At 43.3% G+C, this 15649-nt stretch overlaps 2 protein-coding genes across 7 annotated transcripts; one reads left to right on the top strand and one right to left on the bottom strand.

Moving 5' to 3' along the window:
• Window positions 1-185: 185 nt before the first annotated feature.
• On the top strand, window positions 186-5933 carry luc7l (LUC7-like). Of its 4 annotated transcripts, none has more exons than XM_084040082.1 (12): window positions 197-427; window positions 1752-1822; window positions 2185-2227; window positions 2947-3041; window positions 3130-3228; window positions 3501-3611; window positions 3739-3882; window positions 3996-4172; window positions 4326-4414; window positions 4523-4552; window positions 4662-4823; window positions 5039-5933. In XM_084040082.1, the coding sequence occupies exons 3-12, from the start codon at window positions 2218-2220 to the stop codon at window positions 5157-5159; spliced, it is 1038 nt and encodes a 345-aa protein (XP_083896208.1). In that variant the 5' UTR covers window positions 197-427; window positions 1752-1822; window positions 2185-2217; the 3' UTR covers window positions 5160-5933. The 4 variants fall into 4 exon arrangements, with proteins under 4 accessions (XP_083896206.1, XP_083896208.1, XP_083896207.1 ...); XM_084040081.1 differs by having other exon boundaries at window positions 2144-2227; XM_084040083.1 differs by lacking the exon at window positions 2185-2227.
• Window positions 5934-6140: 207 nt separating this feature from the next.
• eps8l1b (EPS8 signaling adaptor L1b) lies at window positions 6141-14566 on the bottom strand. 3 transcript variants are annotated; one of them, XM_084040058.1, is made up of 19 exons: window positions 14469-14566; window positions 13631-13704; window positions 13388-13546; window positions 13151-13300; window positions 12954-13036; window positions 11839-11945; window positions 11541-11587; window positions 11328-11457; window positions 11140-11228; window positions 10986-11060; window positions 9855-10003; window positions 9292-9436; window positions 8880-8926; window positions 8676-8784; window positions 8433-8558; window positions 8194-8347; window positions 7395-7560; window positions 7144-7276; window positions 6141-6812 (listed from the first exon to the last, which is right to left on the bottom strand). In XM_084040058.1, exons 2-19 carry the CDS (start codon window positions 13658-13660, stop codon window positions 6726-6728), a joined length of 1986 nt encoding a protein of 661 aa, XP_083896184.1. In that variant the 5' UTR covers window positions 13661-13704; window positions 14469-14566; the 3' UTR covers window positions 6141-6725. The 3 variants fall into 3 exon arrangements, with proteins under 3 accessions (XP_083896184.1, XP_083896186.1, XP_083896185.1); XM_084040060.1 differs by having other exon boundaries at window positions 8880-8923; XM_084040059.1 differs by having other exon boundaries at window positions 13631-13690; window positions 14469-14539.
• Between the last annotated feature and the right edge of the window lie 1083 nt (window positions 14567-15649).

The raw sequence follows: 15649 nt of genomic DNA, 5'->3' as shown, positions 1-15649 counted from the left end.
TCTATCTATGGAATCTTCTGTTTTATAAAGGGGCGCGGCCTTGATATTTTGTGAATACCCCGTATGAAGATAGGGCACCGAACATCCGTATGTGCTGGTCTGACGTATAGGCGTCGAGACGCTCTGATTGGTTAATTCACCAATAGCCCTCCCTTTAGCGTTAGCTAAACGCAAGTTTCAAACAGGGCCTGTCGCTGTCGTCATTTCCCTAATATAAAACGGAAACTGGCGAGTCCACGAAATAGAGAAAAGCGACGAGAGGCGATGCTTGGAGGAATACATGATCAAAGAACTCAACAAAATTCCTACGGAACTGTTTTCAGTTGCTAACTCTTATATAGCGCAGTCGACGGAAGATCCACAACAATGTCTGCTCAAGCTCAAATGAGAGCTTTGCTCGACCAGCTAATGGGAACAGCGAGGGATGGTGAGTTGCTGTTGCATGCTAGCTGAGCTAGCTAGCTAGCCAAGATGGAGCCACTGCTGCGGCTGCCTTGTGTTGGTGTGTGATGGACAGACCTGCATGAATGGTTGTAACGCTAGAACTGCAGAGGGCTGTGTAAAATACAGTAACGTCAGACTCAAGTAGCCTTTACGGATTAACGTTAGGTTTTAATGTTTGTATCCATTTAGGTTCATTTTTAATACAAAGATTTTAAGAGAGTCACGTTTTCGGTTGGGCCATTTTGACTTTACTACATTCCTAGCTAGTAGCCGAGTTAGCTAATGCTACAATGCTACCTAGCATCGAACGATATACAGCAATGTATCATCCTTTGGCATTAACACATTTGTAACGTTATTTATGTGGATACATTATTAAGGTGTACTTAATACACATTTAAAGGAGACGCACGAGTTGTGTAATTAGCCTACATGAACTTTATCAACTGATACATTTGATGTTGGATAACGTCATAATGCGAGAAGGCAAATTGATAAGACAGATATTGCTATCCACTGAAGCTCAACGGTGTATCGATAAGCCAGTGTTGAAAGATGTACTCCGGCTCATAAATGAAAATGAGCACAAAGTTCCTGTATTCACAATCTTAGTCAAGTAAAAGTTCCAAAGGATGATTAGCTAAATGTATTAAAGGGATCAGAAGTAACTCACTAAACCATGACTACCTTGTGGACAGTTTTAACTCATAACTGTGCGTCTTTCCTTGCATAAGAGTACATTATTTGCCTCTGAAATTATATACGTATAAAGTAGGATAAAATGTAACTCTTCAACTGCATACCAGCGCTAACACTTGGTATTTAAATGAATAATGATGTAATTTAAATGTGATAGCTATGTGTCCTACTAGCCTATTAAGTTAACCTGAAAATTGCAATTCTGTAGGAAATAAATGAACGTTATTAGCCTGATAATACAACTGTTGTCTTAATGGGCACCGTGACATGCGAAAACAAAAACATTTTTAGTAATTGCTTCCTGCCATTTGGATACAAACATTAAGAAGTAACTCAGCTGTAGAGTCTGATTTTCATGGGCACAAGTGAAAGCTTATTGCTTCCCTGTCATTTTATAAATCTGAGGTTCATCCTGACAGTTTATTGAATGGAACTACAGCCCAGTGGATTATCCTTTTAATAAATTGATAATTCGATCTGAAAAAGCAAGAGTGACTATGTGTTGTGAGCTTGTGGGTGTATGTGTGATGAGATTGATATCAAATTCTTCCCATACATTTGTTGCATACAAACTGAACAATTGTGGCCCCTTTATTTTATTCATTAAGGTTCAGTGTATCTTTGCCAGCCTACAACAATCTGCAAAGGAGTTGCAGAAAAGCCTCATGTTCATCGAGCCGTGAGTCACACATAATTTTTAAAGCTGTTATGATGAATATCCAAACCATTTGTTTGCCTTCCGGAAGTTCCTGTAGCCTTTTTTTAAATCACACAAATGGGTATATCCTCAGTGGCACTAGAATTACAATTTGGAGTACTATTATGCAGCTTGAGCTAAGACGTCTATTCGCGCAGAATCCAAAGGAGCAGTTCTCACTTTTCAATGAGACGTCTGTTTTCAGAAGGCAATTTTTAGCAATCATCGGGGAAAAAAAAAAAAAAACTTTGCACACATCATTTACAATCTGACTTGTCTATGACTCCCAACTTCTTACTACAGGTATGGGCAAGAAAACTGTTCCCATTTATACTTTTCTACAGCGGGTTTAAAATTCTGCAGCTGAGGTCTTGAAGATGCAGAAGGGTACAGTATGTGGTGCAGATCGCAGTGTGTATAAACACATTTTTTTCCTTGGATTTGTTTTATACTTTTGTTTTGACTTTCTTTTCAATGTTTTATAAAAGGTTTGGCTGGAACATTTTCCTGCAATGTTTACACACACTTGATAACAATCCTTGCTGTATAGTCATATGCATTGAAATGTACTGAACATTTCCAGGTACCCCTGTTGACACTAGTTAATTGGAAGACAAATGTATAGTCATTTACCCGTTTCGTGTCCCTATTGGATTGATCTCATGATGCTCCACATTTATGGAGTGGACAATGAGCCATATCGCAAGTAAAAAACTCTTTTGAGGCTCTAACATCACCAGATTTTTTATTGAGACTTGGGAATGGTAAGAACCAGGAACAACAGGAAGTACCATATACATAGAGACTTTTACTTCTAAAATCTTGGCACCCTCAATGGATAGTCCATATAGTCCAGCAGAGGCACAGTATTTACTAGAGGTAAATATGTTATAATGATGAAATATATGTAAAACTTTGACAATCACAAATAAAACGATTGGTTTTCACTCATTTAGGTGGACACAGAATCGTTGAATGCAGTTATAGCGACATATATCTGCCCATTTAATATTGTACAATAGTAGTAATGTATGATTAAGCACTGGTCGCCCCTGATAACAAATATGTGAGGTCTTTCTCACTGGTTGTTTTTTGTACTGTTTCAGGGGATGAGACGCGACAGAGGGTCAAGTTCACTGACGAGCGAGTCTGCAAAAGTCATCTTCTAAACTGCTGTCCACATGACATCCTGTCTGGAACTGTAAGTGGCTACAAGTAATCTTGACGCATATCCTATTAAATCTGACTTTGTGCATTTTGAGTCATGTCTACTTATGTTTTTGTGATAGCGTATGGACCTGGGAGAGTGCACGAAGATCCATGACCTGGCACTTCGGGCAGATTATGAAATTGCTTCCAAGGAGAGAGATCTGTTCTTTGAGCTTGACGTAAGTGATGTCCTACTCAACTTCACAGATTCAATGTATATGTAGACGTGGCTGGCTTTGAAGATGCATTATATATGGGCTTTTGCTTTTAGTATTAAAATCAAGTGGTAAACAGCCAGTGAGGGTAGTTTCAGCTCACATAATATAGCATGACCAGAAAATCAAATTTAGGGAGCAGTTGATGTCAGTTGAAAATCAGCATAGCCTTACTAATAGTTATCTATACGAATCTACCAAGTAACATGTTTTAATTGGTTTTTCTTTTTTAAAAGGCGGTGGATCACCTGGAGTCATTCATTGCTGACTGTGACCGGAGGACAGAATTAGCCAAGAAGCGCTTGGCTGAGACCCAAGAAGAGATCAGTGCTGAGGTGGCAGCAAAGGTGACATTGTGATACTCATGTATTCCATTCACTTGTTAATGCAGTATCTAGGTTGCTATAAGCGTGTGATTTGGCATATATTTTAGACGTATTGGGTGTAAATTGTGTTGTTTTTGCTGTGTCCTAGGCAGAGAAGGTTCATGAGTTGAATGAAGAAATTGGAAAACTCCTGGCCAAGGCCGAACAGCTTGGAGCAGAGGGCAATGTCGACGAGGCTCAAAAGGTCCTGCAGGAAGTGGAGAAGGTCCGCACTAGGAAGAAGGATGCAGAGGTAAGGAAGAATAATTACATGCATCCAGCTTAGGTTGATGTGTTGCTGTTCCTTAGTAATAATTCCATCTTCTTATCCTTTTAATCATCTTTTTCCTTCCCGTCTCTCCTCAGGAAGAGTACAGAAATTCCATGCCAGCTTCCAGCTTTCAGCAGCAGAAGCTGCGGGTGTGCGAGGTGTGCTCTGCTTACCTGGGTCTCCATGACAACGACCGCCGTCTGGCCGATCATTTTGGTGGGAAGCTTCATCTGGGCTTCATCCAGATCAGAGAGAAATTGGACCAACTAAAGGTATGCCAGCCCTCCACCACAACTAAACCCATTGCTACACAAATCCTAAAGCATACCGCTTACCTTTTTTTTTTAAATGGGTTATAAACTGTCTTGAGGTTTGTATAAAGATATTTTCACCTCTCATTGGTACCGTGTTTTTATTTTCCTCAGAAAACTGTGGTCGATAAGCAGGAGATAAGGAACCAGGAGCGCTTGAAGAGACGAGAAGAGAGGGAGAAAGAGGAAAGGCTGAAGAAGAAGTAAGTGCAGACATTTAAAATCTTTGTGACATTTATGGAAGTTAATTTGTTGCATGAAGTGTCTCTTGACCGTTTAATCTTATTGTTTTGCATCTGCTTATTTCATAGGTCCAGATCACCGAGCAAAGAGCAGAAAAGGTGATAAAGTTGCTCCATCTATATGCATTTGGGATCAGTCGGTTGTTCTGATCAAAGAGACCATCTAAGGTAAATCATAACTCAAGTTTTGTCTCTTGTTTCTGATCAGATCTCGTTCTCGTGACCGCAGAAGGAGACGCTCGACCTCCACGTCACGAGAGAAGCGCCGTTCACGCTCCCGCTCCAGGGAGAGGAGGAGGAGGCACCGCAGCCGATCCCGCTCTCGCAGCCGAGGACACCGTCACAACCACGAGCAGAGCTCCAGACACAAGTAAACAAAGCAAAGTTCACACCACGCCCCCAAGGAATGTAACTTCCTGGAAACGGCTCCAACACATTTGTCACGGGATACTCATGCAGTGATAAATCTTATCCGCCCCGTTGGAGCTTATAATTGAGTTATTTACAAATACACACTTTGTTTTCTACCCCTTTTCTTCTGTATGCGTCACTTCACTGAATATCTCCTACGGTCTCGTCACGCAGGTCTTCCAGGGACCGAGAGCGCTCATCCAGAGACAGGTCACGCGAGCGAGACAGGAGGGATGGTATGAACGGCCGGTCTGACTCCCGCCGGGCAGACGACAGGGACATGGGAGACCTCTGAAGACATAACTCCATCCATCACGACACACAGCCTCCTCCTGTCTCTCCCACCTGTCTGTCCATTTATAATAACCTAACGTCGCACACAGTCCTTGACCCCTTTGTTCTCCCGCCTGCCTCCTTTCTTTGCTTTCACAGTTAATGCAGCCGACCCAGAGTGTACCTGAAATATTGTATGGATAAAACATTCTAGCAGCCTGATACATCAGACGATTTGCATTTGGATGGGGGGAATTAGTTATCGATCTGTAGTGGAGTGTATTTTAATCCCAACATCTGTGATTTGGTGGTTGTCTGTATCCAATCCACACGTCTTTCTTATAAACTGCCCTGCAATGATACCAACATAAACAGATGGTCTAATGGTCTGAAGTGTAACTGCTCCATATTATTTTACTAGTAATGGATGGTCTTTTGATACAGAATCTGTCTGAATATCATATATTTGAATATGTTTTGGGCCAACTGATTGTTGTGGTCTGAATAGCCTCGTCCTATCAAGAAGTTTTTTGTTTGTTTGTTTGGTTTTCTTCATCTCCTTCTGAACATTTCTTACCAGCTCTTTGTAACCTGTAAGAGTTGGTGGTGGTTTGGGTGCAGTTCCTGAATTTCTGTCCACATTGTTCTTTTATTCTATACCTAGTTTGTAAAAGCCCAGTTTAAGTTTTAGGAACCCAATTAAAACCCAAAAGGTTTTAAAGTTGCGAGTGTTAGTATGGTATCAACTTTGTTTCCCATTCTCCACTGTTTTTGATTACTGTTGATCAAGCGTTTTATTTTATGCTGCCAGTAGTGAATGAAATACTTTTGTTTGAGAGTTTGGCCAGTATAAGAAAATGCTTGTTTTGAATTGTATTGGTGGCAAGGCTCTTGTTTCATAATGTTTCCATCCTGATTTATTTTATTTAAAATAAATGGTTAATTCAAAGTTTGCGTCGGCATGTGAAGCAGTAGGTTCAGAAATGATACACGGGACAGTCAATGCTATAAATGTACATACCTTTATTAGACTTTATGTTGGCCCAATTTGGACACTGAATAGATTTATAATTACAAACGGATTATAATGGGTGCATTGCTTTACCTAATGTGTGAAGTCATATCTGTTTTATGTTTTACTGAACATCTTTCTTTAAAGTCTCAATTAAAACAAATCTCGTTTTCAGTTTTGTTTGCTGGGCTTTCTCGCCAAGGTCTTGTCAATGTCGAGGCATGTTAATCATGGTTAAGAGTTTAGACAAGTCTTCTACAAACACAGATAAATACACTTCATTTAAGTTAGTCCTTACTAGGCAGACAAGAGAATAACTTTTCACATTAAAATCAACATACATTACAAATGATGTACTTTAATGATAAAATATTTAATTTGCGCAGCACCTGCTTCCATTTAAGGCTTAAATTTCTGATCTGCTGCCAAATACTTATGTCATCATGGCCCCTTATAGCATGATGGTCACCGCCATACGTTTGTTGTCTAATGAACAGAATTAATAATTCAGGAGCTCGCTCTCAAGTGAAGACACTACGGGAAGAACACAATCGCAACCATCTCGCACTCTTCTGCTCACAACGTGCTGCTCTCCAGTTTCAGATCCACCTTCATTTTCTGTTTCTCCATGACGGCCTCCAGCTCTGTGGCCCTTCTGGCATCCTGTAGAAGGCAGAAGCAAATTAGAATGAAGGTAAAAGTCTGTGTTTCTATCAGCAAAGGTTGCTGCGAGGTGATGCAAGGTTCGACATAATAAAGAATATGATATGACAGCTTTTGATTTGACATTTCTGGTTGAAATGTATATATAAAAACTATAATTTGTACACTTTTCTGCCAAGAAGACTGAATGTATTTTACTGTGAATCCAACCAAAATCAATGAATCACCATTGGTTACTCTCACATCTGTCTTTTTTGCTGTCACAAATGTTTTCCCTCCACACCCTTGATAAAAAACAGCTAACTAAGGCCGCAATGGTCCTTTAATTTACCTCCAGCAGTGCTTTCTGCACAGTGAGCTGGCTGTACACTCTGGCGCCCTCTTCTGGAATCACCGCTCGGAGCTCCTCCTTGTTGAGGGAGAAGAGCTGTGCGCCTGTCAGCACTCCCAAACATGACACCGTCCTGGGAGAAAAAAACAATACAAGGGACCCCAAAGCAAATTTAACTCTCCCCTTATTGGTTTCCTTCAAAGCCAGTTCACTGTTAAATAAAGTGGCATCTGTTCAGTGAAGAGACTCACGGTTCACTAAAGCCCTTCCCTTGGAGCCACTGGGCCACCTCTTCTTGTGGAGAGTGGTAGTCCAGAGGCACAGAGGTCTCTGAGGAGCGAGGGATGACCAGAGGCTTGTTCAGATTGCTCTTTCCATTGGTCAGCCTCTGGAGGAGCTCGTCATTCATCAACATGACTGGAAGGATTGAAATTGACACAGTTGCATCAGTAAAAGGGGACATGTCATTTCCAGGTTCACACCCCTATTATGTGTTTCCAGAAGAACATGTTTAAATGTTTCAAAGAATTATTCATTTTTCCTCATAGTTTCTGAATGAACCTGCATTCACCCTCCGTTTGAAATACTGCATTTCAGCATGTAAACAGAATTTTATTGCTAGGCAGCAGAAGTTCACTTCCTGGTGGGGTCATTCACTACACTGCAACTAGAATTAAACTGGGACACGTTTAGTCTGTTGATGTTTCAAAAAGAAATAGTCTCTATATTGTGTAGTTGTGAGATGGCATCATGTATCTCTGTACTTTCACAGTATTTATATAGCCTTTAGACCTGCTTTATTATTAAAAAAAGACATGAAAATTCATTATGGGGCCTTTAAATACATATTAATGTCTAACTTTTTTTGCTGTACCTGTCATTAAAAAAACATTTTAAAGGCAGTTTGTTATCAATTCAGTCATTCTCTGTGCTTTTTATCTCTGACTCATACAGTATCTGAGCAAGAGGTAAGTCATCCCTATATTCAAGCCAACCTTTCAAAGCATGAATGAGACACACCCCCTACACAAACACCATATAGTTTGGTACCTTTGTTATCTGGGTCCTCCACAACTGGTATGTGTTGACTGTATGGCGGTAAGCTGCGTGGGTGCTGGGGGGACTGGGTGGGGGCCTGGGGTGGACCAGGAGAGCTGGGTGGGACTACAGAGAATGTCTTGGCGAGCGGAGGTGGAACCGGAGCCTGTAGGGGTGAGGAGAAAAAAACCACACTTGTATTCAGGCAGGGACGTGGGTGAGAGCGTATACCTCTGTGGCGTGGGTCTTACACTGGGGGGCTTGCTGGCCACGGGGCTGTCTATGTGAGCCAAGGGATCCAGGATATTGAAGGGGACAAATCCGATCTGGTCGAACCGGTTACGACACTTCCACCAGCGCTTTGACGACTCAATCACCTGTCAGACGGAGGAATTGCTGTCAGTCAGCTTACTGGTTTGTTGGGTGTTGTGATTGGTTCCTGAATGCACCGTGAGCACGTCTCACGTATGCTACCAGACCCCCCCTCCCGTTACCTCCAGTGTCTCCCCCTGCTGCACTGACAGTTCAGTGCTGTTCCTGGCTATGAAGTCGTAAGTGCAGCTGTAGAGTCTCTCCGACACCGGTGGGAGTGTGCTGCCGTCTCTGAGAGGAGAGGAGACAGACGCTGTTATCAAGAGCTGAAGGAGGGGGGGGGGGGGGGGGGGGGCAGCTTGATTTGCTTCATTGATTTAACCTACGTTTCATCGCTGACTCGGGTGTCTGGAAGACTGACTGTCTGTTGCTGCTGTGGGCAGAGAAACAGGTGAAGGGGCATCACACAGAAGGATGGGGTGGTTGAATAAAAGACACACCAACAGCTTTGATAGTTTCCTCTACATGAATAGGCTTTCAGAAGAAAAAATGGTAAAGATGAGTGAACACACGCTATTGATCAGGTACTTAACAGGATTAGCAGTCCCTTTTAGAGCTGCATACCTGTGTGACGGAGCTGTGAGGTGAACCGAGGCAGCTCTACTGGAAATGTGTCTGTCATTATGTTCAACCGCCCCCGTGTTGTACTTTTACACACTTCTACACGCATTTTGAGCGTTCCTCTCACAATGGATACAGCCGATGACTCAGCCACATCACGTGCAGGTATTCTCATACCTCTTGTTTCCCTCGAAGGGCTTCGAGTTTGTGCTGTGACTCGACCGGATCCTCCCAAACCTGCCCGTCTGCCCTCGAGGCTTCCGGCTTCCAACCGTCAAAAAACACAGGCGTGTACGGAGCGACGGGCCCTCGGAGCTGAGAGCTGAGAGAGCACACAGAGTCACTGCATCTGGTCCCCGTCACACTCGGGTTTCACTCAAAACGATCATTTCTGTTCAACAGGTTTCCATCCAATTTAAGAAAGTTTTAAAAGCTACCAGCCATTATTTTGTGGGGTAAATACATAACTTCACATTCACATTAAAGCTTTGAGGTGTTGAAATATATATCATATATCAATATCATTGATGCATATGACATCTGAACATATACAGATACATTTAGCTGTACAGTAGCTGTGTATTCAATAGTGTAAAAACACAAGACACATTTTCTTAAATGATCTCAGGGGAAGCCAGGTAAAAGTAAATCTGGATTATTTTTTAGACTAAATATATTTCTTGTGATTGAACTTAAATGCCACTGTTAAACTGGCTGATCTAGAGATTGTTGGTACTGACCACGAGAGCGTCCAGTTGGGACCCAGGGACGTCCACAGCTGCCTCTCCTCCACGCTCAGGTGGTCTTGTAGCAGGGAGACAGCCGAGCTGCTCATGGCCGGGCTGGACACCGAGGCTGCCAGAGCCGGCCCCCCCGTCGTTTTCACCATCTGTGCTCACCCAGGGAAGACAAAACCAGAGTTCATGCTACAGTCTGCCAAATCTGATCATGAACGTGAAGTTGACAATACTATACATTATACATTTGCACATGGATGTCTTTTTTTTCTTCTTCTTTTAGAGTTGTGACAACCCAAACACACAAAAACTGAATGGATGCATCCATACACACACACACACACACACACACACACACACAATCACAGAAAGTATGAGGCCGTTTCCGTTTAGGTGTGCCAGTATATACATATCAAACATTCCACCCTTTGATCCTCTTTGTGAGGACTGATTAGTGTTGTATTAAACATCAACCGAGACCTGATGCCATTTTATGTCATTACTTCTAATGTTTGAAATGAAATGAATCCACTTTCTGCTGACTCGTGGCGTATGAATGAACTCAAGTAGGTACATGGTTTTGTCACATTTGTTTTTTTAAAGAAAGTCATGAATGACCTATGTTTGACAGCTGCGTTACAGCAGCGCTGTGGCTCCACAGCAATGCGGCCTTTCAGGCGATAAGAGAGTCCAGCTCGAATCTAAACCCCGGTGTGTACCAAGAACACATACCTGCATTCAAACCCTGCCACGTAAACCAGACCAAACAAATGCCGAGTGCTTGGCGTTTCAATGAGGCTATCTGAAAGGGAACGGCCCTGTGTAAATACTGAATGGAACTGGCAGTTTCTCAACCACACAGATGACTCCTAATTATTTTGACATCTTGGGTTGTTTTTTTTAACATACAGTCTACATCCTGCTTTTAAACCATTCCCTTCAGATTAAAACAACATCTATAAATGAATTAAACAATGTGACATCATGAGACACTAGATGTATTTTAAGATAGTCCACATCCCCCACTTGGGCGTTTTTATCCGTGCTGCTATAAATGACGTGTTGACAGCAATGGCAACAACAGGTGTTTCCACCGCACGACTGTTGGAGCTTCTAACGCGATATAACACTCACCATATCCAGAGGTCTGAATACGTGGTGAACAAGCTCCTCTGATGAGGGATTGGAGATGGTTGACTTCAGACGGGCCTATCAAGAAAATAGAGTCACTTACTTTGTAACACAGCAAAAAAAATAAAATAAAAATATGAGCTGACTGGATACACACCAACAGGCTGAAGCAATATTTGAATTTCTGGAAGATATTGATGAATTCTTCCTCTGGCGGAGGGCGAGCCTTTGCAGTGAGCAAATCCTCTGTTCAGAAAACACAAGAAAAAGATCCAGAGCCGTGGGATTTCAACGTGATCTCCTCGTGAGTATCATCTGCAAAAACTCCCCACGTCTGGTTTTTACCTTCAGTGCTTTGCTTTTTGCTCCTCTTCTTTTTCTTCTTCCTCTGGTTGAGCACCGTTGCGGCCTCCGCGGTCTGCTGCAGCTTGGCCATGAAGTTCTCGATGTCGTCGAAACAGTGGTTGAGGATCCCCTGAGGAAGGGAGAATGAGTTTGTCACTCCGTTGGGACGGGAATCACATAGCAAAGGTGAGTGGGGAAAGACAGGAGACGCACCACTTCTCTCTCGGCTCGCAGGAAGGAGATATCGGGCCCGCCGTTCGCTGTTGCAGAAGAGAGGAGAGGATTCAGATCATCCATGTCCATTCATAGCCCTGGTGTTTCCTGCATTTGGAATCCCTGCCCCCTTTTTACCCTTGAACCCCCCCTTATGCACACACACAAACACACAAAGCAATCTCTGTGCTCCTACATACCTTCTCTCTTTTCCTTCTCACCTTCAAATCCCTCCAAATACTTTTTACTTTTACAGCCGCACGCTAGCATTTGTGTGGAAATATGTTTTTTTTCTTACCTCTGGGTCCCGGGTAAGGTGGAGGGTTGGGCGGCGGGGGGTTTGGAGCATGTGGGATGGGGGGGCTGGGGATTTCATAAGGGTCCGTCACCTCACCCTGAGGAAGCCTAGAGGATGAGAGGAGAGTTTCACTCTCACACACACACCTTTGTAATACAGGTAATGTTCACAGCCTTCTTGTTGATGGTGGCGGCGGCCGTTCACTCAGCACTTTAACAGGAAACACCCTCAAAGAACACACATCGGATGGCAGACTGAGACTAGTTACACCAGGAGGACGTCTCTGATCAGCGAATCCAGCCAGGCAGACCTCTATCGAGACACAATGTCAAGCCTCTGAAATTCAATCCTGCAGCCCTTATTCCACTCTGAACGTACGGTAAACAGTCTGTGCTCTCTCATGACCACAGCCTACATCACGCACAACAATCTAAACTCCTTTTTAAACAAATCAGAGAGCAGCACAACCCGTTTTTGAATGCAAAACACGAGGATGTGGCTTTGTTTGTTTGCCTACTCGAGCAAAAACATGCAATGCCCCAGTCGCTTTACTGAATACTGGCATCTGGAGGCAAACAATCTGCCCGTCTTACCACATTTGTCCGTCCTTCACGCTGTCCCTTAAAGAGAAAGTATTTCTTTCAAAGCAGGTAATCCGTTCAGGCTCCGAGACCGTCCGCTGCCAGCGTCATCCCTCCTCTGCCCTCTCTGCTTTCTGTCACTATGGCCTTGCTATCTCTGTCACACCTTCCTGAGTTATGTGGAAACCGGTAAAACAGGTCTTTCTCTCAGCTGTTTACCCTGTCCTCTCTCTCTCTCTCTCTCTGTCACAGACAGGTGGACGGTGACGCCGGGGCTGCTTTGATTCGGCCGAAAATATGACATAATGGCAGTTTAAAAGAGGAGAAGTGCAAACAGTTTAATGGGAAGCTGGGCTGAATGACCATGCATTATCTGTGTCTTTTGTTGATCCTCCTCCAGTACAATAAGAGTGCAGTCAGAGACACACTTTCTGCCATTCAGACCATGGTGAGTCATGGACACTGGGTGCTTTAAGGTCAAATAAATGACATTTCACAGACGGGTTCCTCTTGTCACTGTGACATTCACTGTACCTGAGGACGTCCTGGAGCTTCTCGTTCCGGCCGCCGGAGGAACCCGAAACTGCGCGTGCAATGTTGTCACAGATGTGCTCTGCCTGCGAGGGTGAGAACCAGGAAGTGGCGTCACTCGTTAAACCTGAACCAGGCGGAACGATTCAAGCTGATGCACGGACAGATTGGGGAGGGGAAGGGGGGGGTTTATTACTCACCTTCACCGTCTCGCAGTTAAAGAAGTGAATGTCCGGCTTCTTCTGGTCTGCACTTTGGCAGACCAGGAGAAGGAGGGATGGGAAGTGTTTCTCCGTGTGGATGGCTTCACAGCGGTAGATGGATCTGAAGGAGTAGCTCTCCAGCTCGTCCTGCACATGTACATGAACGCGGAGGTCATCGCGCATGCGCATACCTTGTGAATCTCATCTCCACACCCATCATGCACCTGTTCTCACCTGGCTCTGTACATCTCGGAGCCGAATGGCCTCCGCCGCCACGTCCAGGTACATCTGCTGACTCCACAGCTTTTGGTTCTGAGCCAGCAGGGAGAGACGTAACCGGGCCTCCTCCACGTTCTGCACGTCCCCATCCTGGAGGGAGTATGTCAGCAGGTGCTGCAGGCGGGGGAGAGAGCAGGGTCAGGGTGTATATCTTTAAAAGGTCACTCTGATGGAAAAGGTGTAGCAGAGAAGACTTACGTTCACAAGATATCGTGAGATGTTTGTCATCCTCTGTCTGGAGTGAGAAAATGGAGATTTCTATGATTGTGCAGCTGGAGAGAGGGCATGAGAAATAGATTTTAGGTGGAGTTTTCAAAGGGTGTTGTCACATTCATTCGTTGTTTTAAGGCAGGCAGCAGTTTAATCTTAGTATTTCTCTAAACTAACAAGACTGCAAAAGCGAGATCCTCGTTGACTTGTTTCCCTTCCCCTGTTTGGGGCTACGTCAGCCTCTTATTCAGTAACCTGGGATTATGCTGTGACTGAGCCGCCCAACCAGTCTGACAACAGCCCAATGCATCTCACCATATAATCTCTCTGCTCCTCTGTGGCCACATATAGCCTATACTGGAATTACTGGTATCCAAGGGCATACTTAGTACGTAGAATCACTTATTTGTGGGGTAAGAGCAGTTCCACTGACAAAAAAACTTGACCAAAAATGGGATCCATCTTATTTGTGCATAGCAAAAAGTTGTTGTTGTACTTGGGTAATGATATAGCATTTCAAAATAAAAGCATGGCGATTTGTGCACACTTTTCTGTGGTGAAAATACATTTTTAAAAGCTGGACTGGAGCAAGAATTAAGCCAACTAATAAAACGTGGGTTTTTCCTTTCAGTGAATCCACATTAACAGTTAATTAAATGGACTAACAGCTTGACAAATCACTCGACAGAATTCGTCACAAGTGAAACAAACCAAAAAAAAAAAGTTGCGCAACGTTTTTCAACGCAGGTTTTGATTTTTTTTTTAAATTAGGCCTAATTTTAGTAAATGTTGAGAATGATTGGAAATGGATGATTGATCAACTTACCAATGTTGGTCGGCTTCCAAATCTGTATTCCTGAAGCTGTTTGCTGACAGTGAACCCTGCCTCACTGTAACTCACTCTCCTCCCTTTGCCATTGAAAGCTTTTTACAGAATAGAGGTGTGTTACATGCAGTTACCTGCAGTCACGCCCAGTCTCCCACCTCACCTTAGAGATAAACATATTTACTCATTCTTTCTCTAATACACCCACGTACTAGCAAGTGCACAGATTTCACACTGGGGAGTCATGTTTGCTGCGTTTTCTCTTGGAATTTTGGATTTTTTTTTGCAATTTTTTGTGTTGGAATGTATGTTTTAGGCTGTTACACTTCACATATATATATACATTAACATTTAATAAACATAAACATTCACTATATAGTCATCAGAATAGGATTTCAGCAGCAGTGGGTTTTGAACAACATATCAATTGTAATGTTTATTAATATTTACTGTATCATAATTCCAGATTGCAGCAAGTTACTGACAATTTCACAGCACATTGTAAATGAACTACACATCTTTGATGCACGTGCATGATGAGCAGAATGCATACATGGAGTTGAACAAAGTGGGGTGTCACATTTCATAACAGTCCTTTAACAGAGTTGGACGAGTCTCCGTCTGATAAGCCAATAGAGCAGAAAGGCGGAGTCACGTGGAGTGGCAGCGAGCGAGGTTAACGCTTGACTTTGGTTTGAGGACATTTGGCATCTTTTTAAGGATTTCTTTCTTTTTGTACATAAAGGTAACGTATGTGTCACTTATTCATGAATACGTGGCGCGTTTGCCCCCAAGCGCGTCGATCCCAGACTACTCTCGTGTAATACGTTGCTGGTGGCAGTTGACTGTGTTTTATTTGATTCCAAACAGGCATACGTGGCGTGCGTGCGTGCGCGCGCGCGCGTGAGGTGAGAAATGTCACTGACAGGTCATTACGAACTGCTGCTGATACTTTAATGAACCCCAAAGAAAAGTAGTGTAAATATGTTGCTGAGTGTAAAAATGAAAACTGCAAACAGAAACCCTACTGGTTGACAGGAGCTGACTGTTGCATCAGCCTGGGGTTCCGTTTTACTCTCGTCAAGTAAACTGAAGGAAACGGAGAATCTGATCTTATCTGTGGAGGAACTATATGCTTTGCCACGTGTTATGTCTAACAATCCATGAAAGGTGGATGAACA

The sequence above is a fragment of the Eutrigla gurnardus genome (genome assembly GCF_963514095.1).
Source record: "Eutrigla gurnardus genome assembly, chromosome: 22".
Classification (NCBI taxonomy): domain Eukaryota; kingdom Metazoa; phylum Chordata; class Actinopteri; order Perciformes; family Triglidae; genus Eutrigla; species Eutrigla gurnardus.
The sequence above is the reverse complement of the archived record's forward strand: the minus strand, read 5'-3'. Positions and strand labels throughout refer to the sequence as shown.

Bases quoted from the DNA above. Each gene is read 5' to 3' on its own strand.
- luc7l (XM_084040080.1), top strand. From the start codon at position 367: ATGTCTGCTCAAGCTCAAATGAGAGCTTTGCTCGACCAGCTAATGGGA. The intron at 3,042-3,129 runs GTAAGTGGCTAC...TTTTTGTGATAG, and splicing joins ATGACATCCTGTCTGGAACT to CGTATGGACCTGGGAGAGTG. The intron at 3,229-3,500 runs GTAAGTGATGTC...CTTTTTTAAAAG, and splicing joins ATCTGTTCTTTGAGCTTGAC to GCGGTGGATCACCTGGAGTC.
- eps8l1b (XM_084040058.1), bottom strand. From the start codon at position 13,660: ATGACAAACATCTCACGATATCTTGTGAAC. The intron at 13,547-13,630 runs GTAAGTCTTCTC...CCCCGCCTGCAG, and splicing joins TCTCACGATATCTTGTGAAC to CACCTGCTGACATACTCCCT. The intron at 13,301-13,387 runs GTGAGAACAGGT...GTACATGTGCAG, and splicing joins TCCGAGATGTACAGAGCCAG to GACGAGCTGGAGAGCTACTC.